This window comes from Lemur catta, chromosome 2 (genome assembly GCF_020740605.2).
Source record: "Lemur catta isolate mLemCat1 chromosome 2, mLemCat1.pri, whole genome shotgun sequence".
NCBI classification, from domain to species: Eukaryota; Metazoa; Chordata; class Mammalia; order Primates; family Lemuridae; genus Lemur; species Lemur catta.
In genome coordinates, this window is record NC_059129.1 from 63,630,765 (window position 1) to 63,650,570 (window position 19,806).

At 35.0% G+C, this 19,806-nt stretch overlaps 1 protein-coding gene across 2 annotated transcripts in view; it reads left to right on the forward strand.

Annotated features, from left to right (window-relative positions):
* Nucleotides 1-19,806, forward strand: part of ZNF451 (zinc finger protein 451) — a 68,408-nt gene that overhangs the window by 17,143 nt on the left and 31,459 nt on the right. Inside the window, exons 1-5 of one of the 2 annotated variants that reach the window (XM_045543791.1) lie at nt 9,355-9,468; nt 10,223-10,348; nt 14,211-14,322; nt 16,328-16,478; nt 17,571-17,697. In XM_045543791.1, the coding sequence (XP_045399747.1) occupies nt 14,316-14,322; nt 16,328-16,478; nt 17,571-17,697 (285 nt within the window). In that variant the 5' untranslated portion in view covers nt 9,355-9,468; nt 10,223-10,348; nt 14,211-14,315. Of the gene's footprint in view, nt 1-9,354; nt 9,469-10,222; nt 10,349-14,210; nt 14,323-16,327; nt 16,479-17,570; nt 17,698-19,806 lie in introns of those variants that run through there. The other variant, XM_045543790.1, reaches the window with a different exon arrangement.

The window sequence follows — 19,806 nt, forward strand, 5'->3', positions numbered from 1 at the left end:
ATACATAAATTTTCAAATGTATTTAATAGCATGTAAATGTTGATTTCATGCCAGGGATCATGTTTCCCTTGTTTATAATTTTTTAAGGCATATACAAGCCTCACAATGAGCTAAGTCATTAAAAGACACATTTAAAGTAAAATAGTCTCTTTTCTCAAGTATAAGCTAAGAAATGCTCATAATAAACAATAAGAAAATAATAAAAGAAAATATAGATGAAGACCTAGAGTGTGTAAGTATGTGTATATGATTTTTGATGGATGGCATGTTGTCATTTTATAGCTATGTTGGAAACAATCTTTTCATTTGTTGAACATCTTTTTCAATATCTGCTGTGTGCCAGCAGGCACTGAGAAAGGTGTGGGAATACTGACAGTTAATGAGAGACAGTATATTCTCTTAAGAGAAGCAAATACCAATACAGTGTAATAACTGTCCTGTTTAGAAGAATGCTTGTGGAGATGCTGAAACAAGAAAGAGGGCCATTTAGAGTAGTCAGGAAGGCTTTTCTTACTTAAAAAGGACTTGAGTAGAGTTTTGGAGGATGATTAAGGAAAAATTAGTTGGTCTGGTAGAGAAACAGGAACCAGACATTCAGGTAAATCCTTGTGAGGAATATCATGAGGTGTGTCTGGTGTTAGAATTATAAGGAATATCCTTTAGGTAAGACAAATGAAGGTGATTAAGCAGAATGAAGAGGATAAGTTACCTGTGAATATGTATTGGTTCCTACATATTCAAAGTATACTAAGTTTGTATAGCCATTACTTGTAAGGTTATAGAGGTAGTCTGTCTAGAGATTGGTTTGTATTTGTCCATTATGGACATCTAGAACAATTTTTTTTTTCCTGAACTGAGCCCAAGGAGGACTCCTAACAGTGCACCTCTGGCCCCAGGGCAGCTCCCAGTGCTGAGAAATAACTGAGGCACTGGTAGAGAACAACTTTGAGGATAAACAGGATAATGCCCCTGAAGTGGAATGTGGCATCCCATCATAGGTATATGATTGCATACTTAAGGGTCACCTTCGGGCAGGTGTCTTCAGTGTAGATAAATGTGGCTAATTTCCCTGTATAGTGACTTACAAATAATTTTCTGGGTGGACTTGGGGAAAATGAAGATTCTTGTAAAAATGTTGCTTCATTGGCGTTTGGAGGTGTTGTATTGAAGAAGGAACTGTGAACCTGTGCTAGTGGTTTCTCTGGCAGCCCCAAAACACATTTTGTCAACCTCCTGTTTGTTTTTTCTCTTGTTTAAGTTTCTTGCCTTGTTGTTGTTGCTGCTTTCACTTTTTGTCTTCTCTACAGTTCATCCTTTTTTTTCCCTGTGCCAGAGATAGAGCGGAGACGCTCAGGATTAAAAAGTAACTCCCCTTTGCTTTTTCACAACTTCATATTCAGAGATACTGTATTTTAAAATTCTGTTAAGTTTCAAAGTTGCATAACTTTTTTTTTTTTTTTGGTCCTGTACTGAAGGAGGATCAAAGTTGTTTTCCTAGAAGAGGATTTTTATAGAAATAGATATTGGCAATTTACCCAAAAGAGAATACAGGAAGACTCTTATTTAACAGGTTTGGTGGTACTAGCCTTCTTAACTGAATAAAGTACTTTACAGAATGGGGTATATCTGTATGTATGTTTTAAAATTTGTTCATATAAAGCGGATGTTCTGTGTACTTTGTATTTGTAAACAACCAGTTGGGGTGGGAAGGAGATTGCTTTGTAAAAAGGGTTTCCTGGTTCCAAAGCTTTGCTGCTGGAGATGGTAAATAAATATTGTACTGCTTTGCTGTGTTAATCTCTTCTGCTTTATCTGTATTTGGATATAAAATTCTTGAGAAAATTGTTGCTTTTCAAAGTGTTATTTGGGATGTGGTTTGAGTTATAAGTTGGGCAGAAGGGGATTTCTGGTAAATATGACTCTGGAGGGGTGCAAATTTCAGACCAAACTCTAGAACAAAGCTTTAGGATAGGCAATAATAAGCAGGCTTTGAAATTGAGTTGTATGAAGTAATCCATTTGTTTCAGAAATTTTCTTCAAACCAAATGCACTAGTCAGATGGATAATGTGATGATTTGCAAAGTTAATTCATTGCTCTTTTGCAGTTGGTTGCTCCTTTGAGCTTTCTTTGAACTTTGGGGTTCCTTACATAGACGATAAAGATAATGGAGGAAATAGTCATCCACCAGTTGGTGCCCCTCTGGCTAATCAGTGCCAGCTGACACATGGAGCTATAACAACAAATAAACCTCTCCCTTGGATTGTTCTATGTATCCCTCTCCTTACTCTTCACACTTTTCCCCCCTACAAATTTTATCTTTCTTTATAACTGGCTTTTTCAGTAGCCAGAAGTTCCTTTGGTGAGTCAGATAGGAAACTGGGTTGTTGTGGTCACTTCTTTGGGTAATAACTATTTTTGTAGTGTGCTTTCCTCCTAGGTTATATCATCTTGTGTGGTAAATGAAGCAGAATTATTCCATTTTACAGAGATCCAAAAGAATGTGTTCATATTTCCATAAAAGTAATTGTGTAGAAAATGCAAAATTTAATCTTTTGTTAGTTACTAAAGAACTAAAGTGCTTTTTAGAGATTAGTAGTAATGATTTAAAAATACAAATTGCTTGTTCATCATTAAAAAGCCACAAACTAATAACAGTGCCACAAGCTATGGCAAAATGATTTCTTCTGCAAGGCCCTGCTTTTAAATATTGTATTCTAGAAATTGCTATGCAAAAACAATCACTCCTTTAATTCTACGTTTCCTTTGAGTTTATTTTGGCAAATACTTCTAAATAACTGATATAGCTAGTTATGACAGTAAGAAGTGACTTCAAGGCTCAACTTTTGGGTGAGCTGGATGTATGAAGAGTAAAGTTGAAAGATCTACCAGAATTTTAATATCTGAGGAAATATATTCATAGGACCTTCTTTAAAAAGTTTTTATAAAACAAATAGTTTAGAGTCAGTTTTGTATGGCACCTAGCGTCTTAAACTATAATACATTTCAGGATTAAGAGTGAATTGTTCAAGAAATAGGCATTTGTAGATGAATTTTAGAAGAAAGTTCATTTGGAAAGTGGTTTATGTAAACATTCATCTGGGACATCTTTTTTTAATACAGCAGTTTTCTCATTTTTAAAGTGCTAACTTCAAAATGGCAAAGGTTCCAAATTGAAGCCCTTGTTTTTTCTAACTACCATTCCTTTTCCTCTACTCCTAGTAGATTGTCTCCCAAATCAACTTTCAATATTGACAGCCAGAGTTCCTTTTTTTTTTCTTTTTAAGAAGGTAGAAACTTTCTCCATAGAGGGGAAGAAGGAGCCTAAATTCAATTCTAAAATGTCTCCTGTTTCCAGCATCAGGGCTTAGGAGTCTTTTCAGCCCTTCAAAGTCATGAAAGATAATAAACAGATGAGCAGAATTAGTGGAATAACAGAAACATTCTTTTTATTGAGACATAACCATTCACTGGTTGAGTATCCCGTATCTGGAATGCCTGGGATGAGAAGTGTTTTGGATTTCAGATTTTTTCCAGATTTTGGAATATTTACAGTATTTACATTATGCTTACCAATTGAGCATCCCTAATCTGAAATGCTCCAAGAGCATTTCCTTTGAGCATGATGTCAGTGCTCAAAAAGTCTTGGATTTGGAGCATTCTGGGTTTCAGATTTATGGGTTAGTAATGATCAATTTGTGGTTAAATAAAAGATACTGTAGGCTACTAATAGCTTAATATGAGGAAATAATTTTAGTAAGTAATTTGATAATAGTACCAATAAGTTTACTTATTTAACCTTTAAAAAGTAATGGTAGGGCTGGAGATGAATTTTAGAATGAAGTTGAAGAGATCTAAACAAATTCTTAAACATTGTTTAAAGGGCTATACAACTAACCTTTCCTAGTATTATGAATATGTTTTGGTAGCATATGAGTATGAGAAAGGGGTACAATTTTGATCACATACTTATATTTTGTGACTAGTGGATGACTAAAAATTTTATTTGATATATAATTGCTATGTTTCTGAGTTTAATTTTCATGTAGCTTTGCATCCAGATTATGTCTGTAATTTATAATATAAATTAGAGAATCATTAAGAATGCTTTAAACTTCAAGAAGAATAAATATTAAATAAAGCTTTCCTGAATGAATATAACCTTAGAAATAATTCAAACTGGTTGTTTTATTGGGGACTAGGAAAGAGTAAAATGATAGTGGAAGCATCAATTCAAGGGTAGCTCTTCCTGAGTTAGAATTTCCTTAATTTATCTAAAACATGGCTTTCATCCTGTTCCCACAATATTCACATTGTTGGTTGTGAACATGAGGAACTAGAGATAAAAAATTCCATTTCCTAGTTCATGTCTATTTTCAAATGAGACTGTATTTAATAATAAAATATTCATAATTTCTCCTTCCTGTCCCTTATATCATTGCTGTCATTCATTTCAGATATACATAAGCATAAATGAGTATTTTTATGTGTATATACAGGTTGAACATTCCTAATGAGAAATCCAAAGTCCAAAGTGCTCTAATATCCAAAACTTTTGAGGGCTGACATGACACCACAAGTGGCAAATTCCACACCTGACCTCATGTGACATAGGTTGCAGTGCAAGTGTACAACACCATTTATTCAGTGTCTCCAAGGGAAAATAAGACCCTTCTGCCCCCTTCAGCTGCAGTCTGTCTTTTCACACACACACACCCCTAGATTCCCCCATGAAAGCATGTTCACAAAGAGTAATGAAATGGCACAAGTGTGGGCTACACATGTCAATGACAGGTTCCCCATGTTTCCCCACATGGGGCAAAGACCTGCATGCATTATTCACTGGTTTTTTTTTCCAGTATTGTGTGGTATAAAGATATTGTTGAAAATGTCAAAAAGGCCTGTAGATACCCCTATGCAACAGGGATAAGAAAAAGAGATCTCACATATGTTTATCTATGGCACAGAAAGTCAAGCTGTTGGAGAAACTGGACAGCAGTATAAGTGTGGAACATCTTGCAGAAGTCTATGGTGTTGGAACAACTACCATATATGACCTGAAGAAACAGACAGATAGACTGTTGGAGTTCTGTGCTGAAAGTGATGAAGAGTAGTTAATGTAAAGTAGAACAATACTACATAAAGCTAAAAATAAAGATCTTAGTTGTGAGTGGATCTGTCAGCATTGGAGTGAACACATGCCACTTAATGGTATGCTGGTCATGTAACAAGTAAGGATCTGTGATGATGAACTGAAAATTGAAGGGGACTATGAATATTCAACAGGCTGGTTGCAGAAATTTAAGACAAGAATTGAATTTTTAAAGATGTGTGGTGGTAAAGCATCTGCTGATCATGAAACAGAGAAATTCATTGACAAGTTTCCAAGGTCATTGCTGATGAAAATCTGATGCCAGAACAAGTCTATAATGCTAATGAAAAATCACTGTTTCGGTGTTATTGCCCCCAAAACAGCTGATGAGATGGCTTCTACAGGAATGAAGGATGCCAAGTACAGAATAACTGTGCCGGGATGTACTAATGCAGCAAGCACACATAAGTGAAAACTTGCTGTGCTGGGCAAAAGCCTCTGCCCTTGCTGTTTACAAGAATTCTTACCAGTCTCTTGTTAATGCTAACAGAAAGACATGGATTACTAGGGACATCTTTTCTGATGGGTTTCACAAATATTTTGTACCAGTGGCGTGTATTCACTGTAAGAAAGCTGTATTGGATGAGAATTGCAAGATTTGTTATTCCTTGACAACTGTTCTGCTCATCCTCCAGCTGAAATTCTTTTTTTTTTATGTTTCAAAGTATTATGGGGATACAAATATTTTTGGTTTCATGGATCACTTTTAATGATGCTTGAGTCATGGTTTTAAGTGTTCCATCACCTACATAGTGTTCATTGTGCCCATTAAGTAGGTTATGGCCCATCCCCTCCTCTTCCTTCCCCCCTGAAATTCTTACAAAAATAATGTTTATGCCATGTACTTTCCCCCAAATTTGATTTCATTAACTTAGCCATGTGACCAGGATATCCCTAGATTAATGAAAAGTAAATATCAAAACACCTTCTAGAACAGCATGCTAGCAGCAGTGAACAGAAGCATGGGTGTGGAAGGTATTCAAAAGGAGTTTAGCATGAACAATACCATAGTGCTATTGCCAGTGCTTGGAACATAGTGACTAAAGACACAGTTGGACACGCCTGGCACAACCTCTGGCCTGCAGCTATTCAGTGATGATGAACAAGGTGGTGACTTTGAAGGATTCTGTGTGTCAAGTGAGAAAAAATGATGTCTGAAGTCCTTACATATGCAAAAAAGATACCTTCAGGGTCTGTCAGTAAGCTGGGAAGAGTGAATTTTAGAGAGATTTTTTTAACATTGATAATGAGGCTCTGGTTCATTCATTGAATGATGGTGAAATATTGACAATGGTTGTTGAGGTGATTGTGATAATAGTGATAATGAAGATGACATTAACACTGCATAAAAAGTGTCTATAGGTGACATGGTAAAAATGTGTGATGGACTTAACTGAAGGACTAGCTCAGCCTGCATTCATAACAGAACAAGAAATCATGTCAGTTTATAAAATCAAAGAGAGACTTCTAAGTCAAAAACTGTTGTTAATGAGGCAGATGACTCTGGAGGAAATATTTTTAAAAAGCCATTTGGAAGAATGCCTCCTTATCCCTAGAGGACCCACTTTCTGATTTCTCAACTGCTTCTGATGTTTCTTCTCACCTAAAAAAAAAAACCAACACAGTGTATAGTAACCTTTTAATTAAAATACAGCATCATAAATAGAGACTGAAATCCTGCCTTTGTTTATTGTTGCTATTAACAGCTGATACAGGTGTTCTGGTGATGCTACTGTGTTTAATTGCCTTGAACACATTATTTTTCCATTGTATTAATGATATGTCATATTTTTTACTGTTAAATACTTCTGTTTGAAAAAGTGTAAGAAAATGTTTATTGGTAACATACAAATTCAGAGTTGGGAGTGATGGTGATGCCAAATAACCACAGGTTGTCCACATGGGTGGCTGAGACAGTGACACCTTTGCTTTCCAGTGGTTTGATATACACAAGCTTTCTTTTGTGTACAAAGTTATTAAAAATATCATGTAAAATTACCTTTAGGCTATGCGTTTAAGATGTATAAGAAACATAAATGAATTTTGTTTTAGATTTGGGTCCCATGCCCAAGATATCTCATTATGTGTGTGCAGATATTCTAAAATCTAAAAAAATTCAAAATCCAAAACATTTCTGGTCCCAAGCATTTTAAACAAGGGATACTCAACACACACATGCACATATACACATATGCACAAACATAAGTATACATAATCAAATACATTATTGCTATTGTTATTTTGTACAAACTGTTATCTATTAGGTCAATTGAGAATAAGAAAAAAGTTTTTCTTGTACATTTTACCTTTAATTATTCTTTCTCTAGTGCCCTTCTTTATGTAGATCTGAGTTTCTTTTTCTTTCTTTCTTTTTTTTTTCTTTTTTTAAAGAGATGGGGTCTTGCTATGTCTGTCGCCCGTGCTGGAGTGCAGTGGCATGGTCGTAGTACACTGTAACCTTGAACTTGTGGGCTCAAGGGGTCCTCCCATCTCAGCCTCCTGAGTAGCTAGGACTACAGGCGTGTACCACCACATCCAGCTAATTAAAAAAATATTTTTTTTTTGTACAGACAAGGTCTCACTATGTTGCCCAGGCTGCTCTTGATCTTCTGGCCTCAAAAGATCCTCCGACCTTGGCCTCTTAAAGGGCTAGGATTAACAGGCGTGAGCCACATGCCCAGCCTCACATGGTTAAATTAATGAAGTCACATTTGGGAGAAAGTACATGGCATAAACATTATTTTTTATAGGAATTTCAGGGGGGAGTGAGGAGGGGGGATGGGCCATAACCTACTTAATGGGCACAATGAACACTGTCTGGGTATGGGAACACTTATAACCATGACTCAAGCATTATAAAAGTGATCCCTGTAACCAAAAATATTTGTACCCCCATAATACTTTGAAATAAAAAAAGAAAATTTCATCTGGAGGATAAGCAGAGCAGTTGTCAAGGAATAACAAATCTTGTACCCTTTATCATTTTCCTTTTCCCTAAACAACTTCTTTTAACATTTTTGCAAGGAAGGTAGACTAGCAACAAATTCTCTCAATTTTTGTTTGTCTGAGAAAGTCTTTATATCACCTTCACTTTTGAAGGATAATTTCATAGGATACAGAATACTAAACTGGTGGGTTTTTTTCTCTTAACACTTAAAATATCTTACTCCACTCTCTTCTTACTTACATGGTTTCTGAGGAGAAGTCAGATGTAATTCTTAACGTTGTTCTTTAGATAAGGGGTTATGCCCCCTCTGGCTTCTTTTAAGATTTTTACTTTTATCTTTGATTTTTTTGCAGTTTGAATATGATATGCATATATTTAGTTTCTTTGATATTTATCCTGCTTGGTATTCCCTGAGGTTCCTGGATCTATGGTTTGGTGTCTGAAATTGATCTGGGGAAATTCTCAGTCATTATTGTTTCAAGCATTTTTTCCTTTCTTTCTTCTCCTACTGATATTCCATTACATGCATGTTACACCTTTTGTACTTGCCCCACATTTCTTGGATATTCTGTTCTGTTTTGTTCGGTCTTTTTTTTTCTCTTTTTTGGTTTTGGAAGTCTCTATTCACACACCTGCAAGCTCAGAATCTTTCCCTAGCTGTTTCTACTCTACTAATGAGCCCGTCAAAGGCATTCTTTGTTTCTGTTATTGTATTTTGATCTCTAGCATTTCTTTTTGATTCTTTATTAGAATTTTCATTTCTCTGCTTACATTATCCATCTTTTGTAGTATGTCGTCTGCTTTAAAAGTCCTTAGCATATTAATCATAGTTGTTTTAAATTCATGGTCCAATATATCCAGCATCCGTGCCTTGTCTGGGTCTGGTTCTGATGATTACTCTGTCTCTCTTCAGACTATTTTCTGCCTTTTTTAAAGTATGCTTTATAATTTTTTGTTGAAAGTTGGGCATGATGTACTGGGTAAAAGGAACTGTGGTAAATAGGGCATTAATGATGTGTAGTGGTAAGGTGTAGGGGGAGGGTAGAGGGACGTAGTCTATAGTCTTCAGGTGAATTTATGTCCCTGAACTGTGAACTTCACCAGTGCTTCTCAGTTTTCCCCCACTTAGATGGGACAGGATGGCTACAGGCAGCTGGAGTTAGGTATTTTCTTTCCCCCAGGTTTGTTAAGCACTGATAAAACCCCAGCAGGTTAGGCTCTAGTAAAATAGTTTCTCTTAAAGGCAGGTCTTGTTAAGGAGAGCAGAATGCTCTGGGATATTTTAGTGTGGTTACTTGTCCCTTCCTCTCCCGGAAGCATAAGGGGATTATTCTCTGTCTTCACTGTGAGAACCTGGTAGAGCTCCTGGAGGTAAGAACACACAAAAATGTGAGGGCCCCTGTATGGCTGGGTTCCCTGAAGTTTTTAACTCTCAGATTTGTCCACACTGAGTATCCAGCAATTCATCAATTACAGTTCAGGTTTTCTTACCCCAGTACTTGTTCCTGTGGAAGTTTCTGCTCTTGGGTTTCTGCTTCAATAAGTTAGTGTTCTTTATTTGCCCCTCTCTCTCCAATTTTGTGGAGCAGCTCTTTGCTTTATGATCTCACTTCTCTGATAGATCTTAAGATAGTTGAGTTTTCAGTTTGTTCAACTTTTAACTTATCATTAGGATGAAGTGGCAAATTCTAAGCTCCTTGTATTCCGTGCTGGAAACCAGAAGTCACATCTACCTTTTTTAACCAATAATTTCTCCTAATATTGTCCTGGCACTGCTAAAAAAAAAACCAGAGCCAGAATGTTTCTGCTGTTAGACCTCTTGGAGGGTAGACTTAATAGCTTGATGACATTACCTTATTGACTCAGAACAAAGCAACCCGAAACTTTTCAATATCCAGATGATTATACAGTGAATACAAATGTCCTAGCAGCTAGTTTGTCTAAAACCAAAGATGCTGGTGAATAATTAGCTGACTTACAAAATACCACATAAAATATACATAGATAGGTTCTTAAGAGAAGTAAATGGTTCTTTAGTACAGTAGCTGTTTGGTAAATGGATATATGTTATCCAAATGCTAATTCTGTTAATTAAAAGGAATGAAAGTTATTTCTTCCGTTATAGGAGAGTGTTAAACGTAAAGACCATATTGACCATCAGAAGGATAAAGTTGCTTTAACTCTGGCTCGTCTAGCCCGCCATGTTGAAGTGGAGAAACAGCAGAAAGAAGAGAAAAATAGAGCATTCAGGGTATGTGACTATTTTAATTGGTGTTTTACTGAATTATACAATTGTTCATAATAAAGCTGTAAAGAGAAAGCTTTACTCAAAAAAAGTATGATTTTTCCAAGTGTAGCATGTACCCTAGACAATTCATCAATTTAGTTGTAATTCATAATAGCTTTTTACATATCTGTTTTTAGTTTGTTGGATTCTTATCCTATGTGTATTTAAGAAAAGAAGAAAATAGAATTAATTGAGGTAACTTTATTTTTGAGGAATTAAAAATCATGGAATTTCTCAAGTAAGCAATTAAGAGTTTCTGGTTTTTTTTTCCACAAAAGTAAAGTTTATCAGGGCTTTTATAGATATTAAGCTGTTAAAAGGTTGTTTTGTACCAAATGGAGCCAGACCACTTTCTTAAACTTCAGTTTGCCCCACCAAATTAGATCCATTAGTAATAGGAAGAAATTTGAAGCAGAGTTGTAGAAGAACTGCTATGTGGAAAATGAGTAGAATCTTGCATGATACAGATTTTTTCCTTGACTTGTTTTAGAAGGCCCCAAATGAAGTTACTTAAAGAACTCTCTCAATACTGACAGATGTCTGTTAGGAGTAGAATGTTGATGAGTTGGGTAAGAAAAACTCTCCATCCTAGAAGTATAAAAATGGAAATTTTAAATCATGGTTCTGCTAGCAGCTATTTGGATTTTAGCGAGTCACTTAACTTTTATAGACTTGGGTTTTCTTCTGTGAAGGGACAGATTAGAGTTGGTCTTCCAGGTCAGGGTAAGCACTATGATTTTATAAATTTAACAACCATGTTTTTGATTCTTTGTTCCATTGGTTGTTATAAAGGAATTTGTATATTTCTGTAGCCTCTGTTTTAATATTTCTTAATCTGATATAAAATAATCTTCTTTAAATTTAGAAGTAGGTTTGGGGACTTTAACTTTATTATATAATACCACTTAAATTAGATCAAAGTATTCTAATTTTGTTTAAAATGCTTATTGCATAAAGATGGACACACATACACACATACATGTACACACAAAATATTTATCCACGCAGAAACACTATTCAATTTTAAGGAAGTTTCTTTTCCAAAACTTTGTTAAGTATCTTTTTTTAAATGGGTCATGGAGAAAATCTTTTTGAGAGAGAGGTCTATTTGCAAACTATCTTACTTTTCCCCAGATTTCCTGAGTGATACTGGCTTCTTTTCCCAGGAGTATTAATGACCACATAGATAATAAAGCTTTTGTGATGAGCTCAGAATCTGATACAGTCACTGTGACATCTAAGGTTTTTCTCAAGGGTAGTTTTAGTTTCCACCCATATACATGTTCATGTATACACTTTATATGGAAGACATTTTTTTTGAAATTGAAATTTTTAATATTTTGTTTAACCAGTTGTAAAGAATAAATTTGTCTAGATTTCATACTTTTTTAAGGAGGAAGGTGACTCACGCAGGTGCTTTAGCCCATTGCTTGCTATCATCTATGATTTTGTTTTTCTTATTTGATTCCCTTTATGGATAACTTGTTATTTAAAACTAGATTACAAAAACCAAAAACCAAAAATACCCAGAAAGGAAGATAGTGAAGCTGAAATAGAAATAATTTTTGAGGAATTCTAGTGAGTGATAATTCTGGCTAAAAATAGTTACCGTAATAAATGTCTTTCAACTCTTCTAAACCTTTGTGAATTGTTGGTGTCTTCATTATTAAAGTAAGTTATCTTTCTTTTGTGATGGAGAATTTTAAAGAAAAACAAGAAGGTTCATTGAAGTCTTCACTGAATACTGTCAAAGATCATGCCCTGTGTTGACCAGTTGACCAGCTGCCAGATTTGCTTAGTGATATTCCAGGAGTTAAGATGAATTGCAAGAAGGGCTGTAACCCTAAAGCTTGTGGAAGTTGCTTCGTGACAAAGAAAAGGGTGGCTAATTTTGGGATAATTTCAGTAAATGTTTTTGAGCATTGACTGTGCATGCTCGTAAAGTTCAAATTTTATTGTAAGAAATGCCAGAGAATTTTTTTAAAAACTGTTTAATTTTAATTATTGGAAATGGTTTAAAATAAGTATGCTATTTAGCTACTATGTAGTAATATTTAATCTCAATTATATTACTTTAATTGAAGAGTTTTTATTGTAATGGATTCTTATAAGGACTATTATACCTAAGGATATACCTATGAGGGCCTATTGCTTTCTTTGGATAAACTAACTGATTATACTATTATTTGTTTCCTGTAGCGTGTTATTCATAACACTGATCCTGTAGGATACACTTTGAAAAAAAAGTATTTGGTGATTTATTTAGTTGGGATACTGCATACTGTATGGAAAATCAAAGTGCATATTAGCACTTAGGGCTTCAGAAGTCCTACATCAAAGGACCTTTTAAAATTTTGTGTTAAAACAGTTTTCTATACTTACTTAATTTGATTAGAGAGAATTTTTAAAAACTTATATAATGTATGTAACATCCTTGAGAAGTAGTATTCCATGGCAGTACTTTGAACAATGTTGTGTACATTTTCTTAAAATTAAAATCTTGATCCACTCTTTCCCCCACTTACCCTTCCTGATAGAAAATCCTGTTACATTACTAACTAGGCCATGCATTATTCTGGCCTGTATCTTGCAAATCCAGTATTTCTGGATCTGTGATTTTTTTTTAAATACATATAAATCTTTTTGAGAGGCAGTATGATATACTCATTAAGTGCAAGAATTCTAGAATCAGATTGCTAGAATTTGGATTCTGGCATTGTTATGTATCCTTGGGCAATTTATTTGACCTCTTTTTGCCTCAGCTTTTCCATCATAAGACAGGAACAATAGTAATACCCATCTCAAAGTGTTATCGTGAGAATTAAATCTAAAGTCCTTTTAAAACATGGTAAGGGGTTAATAAGTGTTAATTCACATGGTAAATGGTAAGTGTTAATTTTTATGTACAGCATGATTATAGAGCGTATAAATAGTTTTATGGCTAATATAACTAAAAGGATTTAGATTTGTAGCAGTCCAGAGCTTCAGTTCAGTGGTTAGCACTGGCCTGGGGCCTGTTGTAAATATTTATTGGAATACTGCCACACTTATTTGTTTACATATCGTCTATGACTGTTATTCTACAACAGCAGAGTTGAGTAATTGCAATAGAGACTGTATGGCATGCAAAGCCTGAAATAATTGTTATCTGGCCCTTTGTGGAAAAAGTTTGCCAACCCTTTATCTAGATGGCAACAAATGCTTTATATTACCACGTACTAAGTGCTAATGAATGTCTACTTTTAGTATTATTCACTGAACAAATATTTATTAGGGTCTTTCTGTATATTTCAGACTACATAAGAAAAATTTGAAAAAATGTGTAAAAGTTTAAAACCGAAAAAATCCTTTCATTTCCATTCCCAGAGTGAGCAATTAATAACATTTACTATATTTATATTCAGCCTTTTCCCCCCTCTGTAAATGTAGTTGTATATAGATTAAAATTAGTCTTTGTTTATATTTTGCCTCATTTGTTTAATACAATTTGGTGACCTACTTGATATCAAAAGTATAATCCCACATTATTGAAAAATTTTGCTGTTTCTAATGACTTCCATCAATTATACATACCATAATTTACTTAAATAATAGCCTGTTGTTAGAGATGTACGTTGTACTGAACTTTGTGCAAATAATATTGAGATCACATCTTAGACCATGAATTTTTATTTTTATGTATTTCTTTGGCATAGATTTCTAGATACGGAGTTCTGGGGTTGAAAAGTAATCAGTATTTTCTGATGACTGATATGTCAAAATCCTTTTCTCAAGGAAACCAGCATAGTAATCATAAGTTAATTTAGTTTTTTCTTAATATCTCTAGGAAAAAATAGATTTTCAACATGCTCATGGGTTACAAGAATTGGAATTTATTCGAGGACATTCTGATACAGAAGCAGCAAGACTGTGTGTGGACCAATGGCTAAAAATGCCAGGTACTCTTTAGAGATTACACTAAGGTTACTGAGCTTCCCCAAAACCTTAATGCAGAAAGTGTCTTTTTTTCAGGTGCTAATAAGCTTATAAGGTATTGAAATTTAGTTTCAATGATACTAACATCACCTTATAATGGCTTACTTTACCAATTAGTTGTCCTCCTTCTTTGGCACAAGTATACTGGAGTATACTTGTGCAATATAGGTCATCCTTGAGCTCATTAGCTATTACTCATTTATTCATATATTTAATGTTTATTGCATGAACTAGTACATGTGTCTAGGGGAGGATGTATAATAGGTTTTTTGCAGTCAGGAAAGGCTTTGCTAAGGAAGTGGAATTTAAACTGAGATCTAGAGGATTAGTGTTTACTTATTCTACAGGCACATGCCACCACGTGCCACCAGGCTAATTTTTAAATTTTTTGTGTGAAGACAGGGTCTCGCTATGTTGCTCAGGCTGGTCTTAAATTCCTGGCCTCAAGTGATCCTCCTGCCTCCGCCTCCCAAAGTGCTAGTGTTACAGGCGTGAGCCACCGCACCCAGCCTAATACCCTCTTTTGTGTTGTATCAAATATTCAAGGCATTTGAGTGAAACAGCCACAAGCAATTACTATTATTGTTATTACAAAAGAAATAGTAATCAAACTATCTGTGTATCAGAATCCTGGCAATTCTTTTTTATACAGCATAACTCTATAAATTTTCCATCACATATTATGTGTTGGGATTTCCCTGAGAAAAAAATTTGGTCAGAGGGATTAGTTTACAAGAGTTGTGTGACTTTAAGACCAGGATTAGAAAGAAAGAAAGGGATGAAGAATGGATCAGGATAAAGGATGATGAATTAAGAGAAGGTAATGGTGGGCAAACTGTTTCCTAATTGGCTATTTAAAGGGAAAAAGAGAAGGGATGAAATAGAATAAATAGAAAGGGGAGAGATATCAACAATAAGTAAATCTCTGCTTTGTGTTCTATAAGTTTGTTATTAATTACACCTGCATTACTTGAGGTCCAGCTTGGACCTGATTGATCTCAGTCGCTGGATTCATCAGAAAATAACACTCTTATTCTCCTTCCTTCCCTTCCCTCCTCACTCTGCCTTCTCCATCCCAGTTATAACGTTTAACATAATTTTCATAGAGCCCAGATAATTCAGCGGTCCCCAACTTTTTGCACCAGGGACCAATTTCATGGAAGACAAATTTCCCACAGGGGGATAGAGTAGGGGTTGGGGGATGAGGATGGTTTTGGGATGATTCAAACATGTTACATGTATTGTGCATTTTATTTCTATTATTATTTAATATTACATTGTGCTATATAATGAAATAATTATGCAACTCACCATAACGCAGACTCAGTGCGAGCCCTGATTCCGAGCTTGTTTTCTTGCAACTAGACAGTCCCTTCAGGGGTGATGGGAGACAGTGACTGATGTGACAGGAGGCAGAGCTCAGGTGGTGATGTAAGTGATGGGGCAGCTGTAAATACAGATGAAGCTTCACTGGCTAGCCCACTGTTTACCTCCTGCTGTACGGCCTGGTTCTTAACAGGCTAGGACTGGTACCGGGCCCTGCCTGGCGGTTGGGGACCACAGCTCTATAATATAACTAAACCTTATAATGCATTTAAGATGATTAAAAGAGAAACTATGAATTAGAAGAAAAGATCTTTGCCAATTTATATAAATGAAATGAACGGAGTAGGGGCTTGACTTTCTAATGCATTTTATCTTTAACATTTCTTAGCTGCTGAACTTAAGAAAATGCATTTTTTTCCCTCAAAACAGTGCTACTTGGAGATGATAAGGGGTTTTTTTGGTCACAACTATTTACTTTTATATCCTTATATCATTTATAAGAGAGGTTGGAAACAATTATAATTAGGCTCACCCAGTTGATGCTGTATCATAATTTTCATTGTTTTATCATAATTTTGATCACCAGTCCAAAGGATAAGTATCTGAAATAGAAATTTAAGAATTTATATTCTGATGATGCAGGACTCAAAACAGGCACAATTAATTCTGGAACAAAAAGTTCATTCCGAAGAGGAGGCCAAATGCGGGTATCTGGGAAACCAATTTTATGTCCTATAATGCACTGTAACAAGGAATTTGACAATGGGCACCTTCTCTTAGGACATTTGAAAAGGTAAGTAGGATATTCAGAATAGTGGATGCTAAAAGTGTGATATATCTCTGCCATTATAATTATAGCTTTATATTCCAAACTCAAATTGTTTTGTGCCATTATGATATAATTATTTCTAATTTATATTTCTTAAGTTTCCTAGAAGGCTTGATGAAATCTGATTTTTCTAGTGATATTCTGTCTTCTTTTTGAGTATAGTTTTTAAGTATGTGTTTTCCCCTAATATATCTTACAAAATTCTGAACAGACTTTTTACATTGAAGTGCAGTTGGATCAGTTTTAGAGAAATCTAGCCCGTAAATGTAAATTTCAAGAGACACAGAGCACTTAACAGATATTTGATAAAACTCATTTTATCAATTTATTGAGGTTTTGGATAGTAGAGCTTGAGAAAGTAGATATCAAGGGAAGGTGGTATTAAAGGTATTAGACATTCTTTCCTCACAGTCTCTATAATAACCACTGAAAGATGAGAACTTGAGAGTTTGGTGCACTGAGCCATTGTCTTTTCCAGATCTCTCACTATGCTTATTCCTTACCTTACCAAGAGAGGCTTCTAGAGGGAGTTGTAGCATTCTATAAATAAATGGGTAGCATACTATGTCTATGTATTGTCTTCTAAGCAGTTTAAAATGATGCATATTTGTTAAATGGTTAAAAGGAAAATTAAAAGGATTTAAAAGCCATTTATAGGAAATAGAGGTGTGCCAGAAATCTTAACATGAGAGATTATTATTGCAGTCGTTCATTTAAATTTATTTATGAGTCTTATGGTAACCAAGGCAAGAAGTAAAACTATAATTTTCCAACTGGAAGCTCACCAGTTTGGCAAGAAATGCCTAAATCCATTTTGTTGGATCTTGAGTAATTTTATGAAATCTTGAGCTAACTTTTGGTCACTTTCTGAGGGGATTACCTGGCATATGGGAGCCACTTGATATTTCTTGAATATGAAAAACACTATTTAATTTTTGAGTAGAAAAGTGTAAAGTTCTGAATGTGTGTATATGTGTTTAACTTCACAAATGAAACAACATAGTTTGTGCCCTGGAATGTAAATTTTTCTAATGTTACCTCTCTCTTGCTGAGTAGGTTTGATCACTCTCCATGTGATCCAACAATTACACTACATGGACCTTTATTCAGTTCCTTTGCTTGTGTAGTATGTTATAAAAAATTTGTTACTCAACAGCAATATAAAGATCACCTTTTTGCTAAGGTAAGCGCATGTCCTAAGTTAAGAGTATTTTTTTTCTAGATAGTCATGGAGTTGGGTATGTAGGTTTTTTCATGCTGCTCTTAAACTTGCAATCACTAGTGATACACATAAGGATCAAAATTGTGATTGTCTATTGAAATAAAATGATTTGGGCCATTGAATTATTGTTCATGGGTAAACTTGATGGCTAAAAGCTAGCAGTCCTAGAGATTATCATCAAAATCCTTCCTTTCATGGAATTGCACCATGAAAGTTAAATTACCTTACTCTAGATGCTTTGTGAGCTAGTTAGATGAGAACTAAAAACCTATTCTCTTTTTTTCTGAGACAGAGTCTCGTTCTGTTGTCCTCAGCTAGAGTGCAGTGGCATCAGCCTAGCTCACTACAACCTCAAACTCCTGGGCTCAAGCAATTCTCCTGCCTCAGCCTGCTGAGTAGCTGGGACTATAGGTGTGTGCCACCACACCTGGCTAATTTTTTCTATTTTTTAGTAGGAACAGGGTCTCACTCTTGGCCAGGCTGGTGTTGAACTCCTCACCTTAAGTGATTCTTCCACCTTGGTCTCCCAGAGTGCTACGCTAGGATTACAGGCGTGAGGCACAGTGCTCGGACTAAAAACTTGTTCTTAAGTCCACTACCTTTCACTGCTTGTTAAAATGTTGGAGCCGTGTAGTAAATAACAACTCCTTTATTAATGCTAGTATTAAGAAATAGAACTAGTATTTAAAAAGCTGTGTCTCTTATTAAGTGTTAAATCTCAAGGGACATGAGTTGATTCATGGATATGTAAATTCATGTAATGTAGTACTCTAATGAATTTTTACCACATTTGATAGTAGATATCTTTGATTAGCATTGTAAAAGTATTACATATTCATTGTGGAAAAAATTTAAAATATTAACCAAAACAAGTAAGAAATCATTCTTGGTCTCACAGAGATAACCACTTTTAATATATGTTTTTACTGTTTCTGCATGTATAGATAAGTATTTTTACATAAGGTATCTAAATTGTTTTGTGATTAAAAACAGTAGTGTGTTGTAAACATAAATGCTTAAATATTTGTTGAATCAGCGCATACATTTCTATATTTTAAATCAATGAATAATATTATTCTATATGAATATATTATAGTTCATTTAATTTCCTATTGGATGTATTGTTTAATTTTTTTTCTATTATTAAAAATGATACGACATTAAATATTCTGGTAGCTAAAAACCTATGAGAAGATCCATATTTGATGTATTTACTGAGTAAATATTAGAAATTTTAAATAGTAAAGTAAGTCCAGAGGTCTATGGGGTTTTTTAAGAAAAATTGAATTTTTAGAATTTATATCTAGAACTATACCTGAAAAGTAATGTACAGAATAGCTTGAATTCCATGTAGGGTCACAGTAGAGAATTAAAGCTTGCATTACTGTTATATCTGATTGAATTCTATAGTCATCCTACCCTCTGTCCTGGCACTAGAGAACATTCCCAGAACAGATGTGCATCTTGGAGCAGGTTTTGTTACACACTCAGTCATTAGTTTTTGAGAGCCTGCATCTTGTTCAAGACTGACTAGGCACTGTAGTATAAGAGAAATCAACTATAGGTCTTACACACAGGGAGCTTGTGCTCTAGAATGAACAAGCCTTAATGCTACAACATAAGTGAAATAGGAGTTCAGAGAAAGGAGAGAAGTATCGGTTGGAGAATTTGGCAAAGCATTATGGAAGAACAGAGATCCTCCAGATTGTATTTGGACAAATAGAAAGTAAAAGTGATGGAATTCTGGTGAAGTTGAAGAGCCTAAATAGAATAGTGACAATAGAAATAGGTAGTGTGCAGAAAGCAGTTAACATAACAAGAGCTTGCAATGTTGGCTCTTGGCTGGTATCTGGGAACTTGGGAGAGTTACAGCCATTCTCTTGACATGAGTGGCTTACTGTATGAACAATATGGTTTATGCTGAACACCAGCTTTCCTTATGGGAGTCTGGAATTTTCATACATGGTAGGTAGAGTCTGTCTCTATGACCAGCTCTCATTGAAAACCGTGGACACGGAGTCTCTAATAAGCTTCCCTGGTAGACAGTAGTTCACATGTGTTGTCATAACT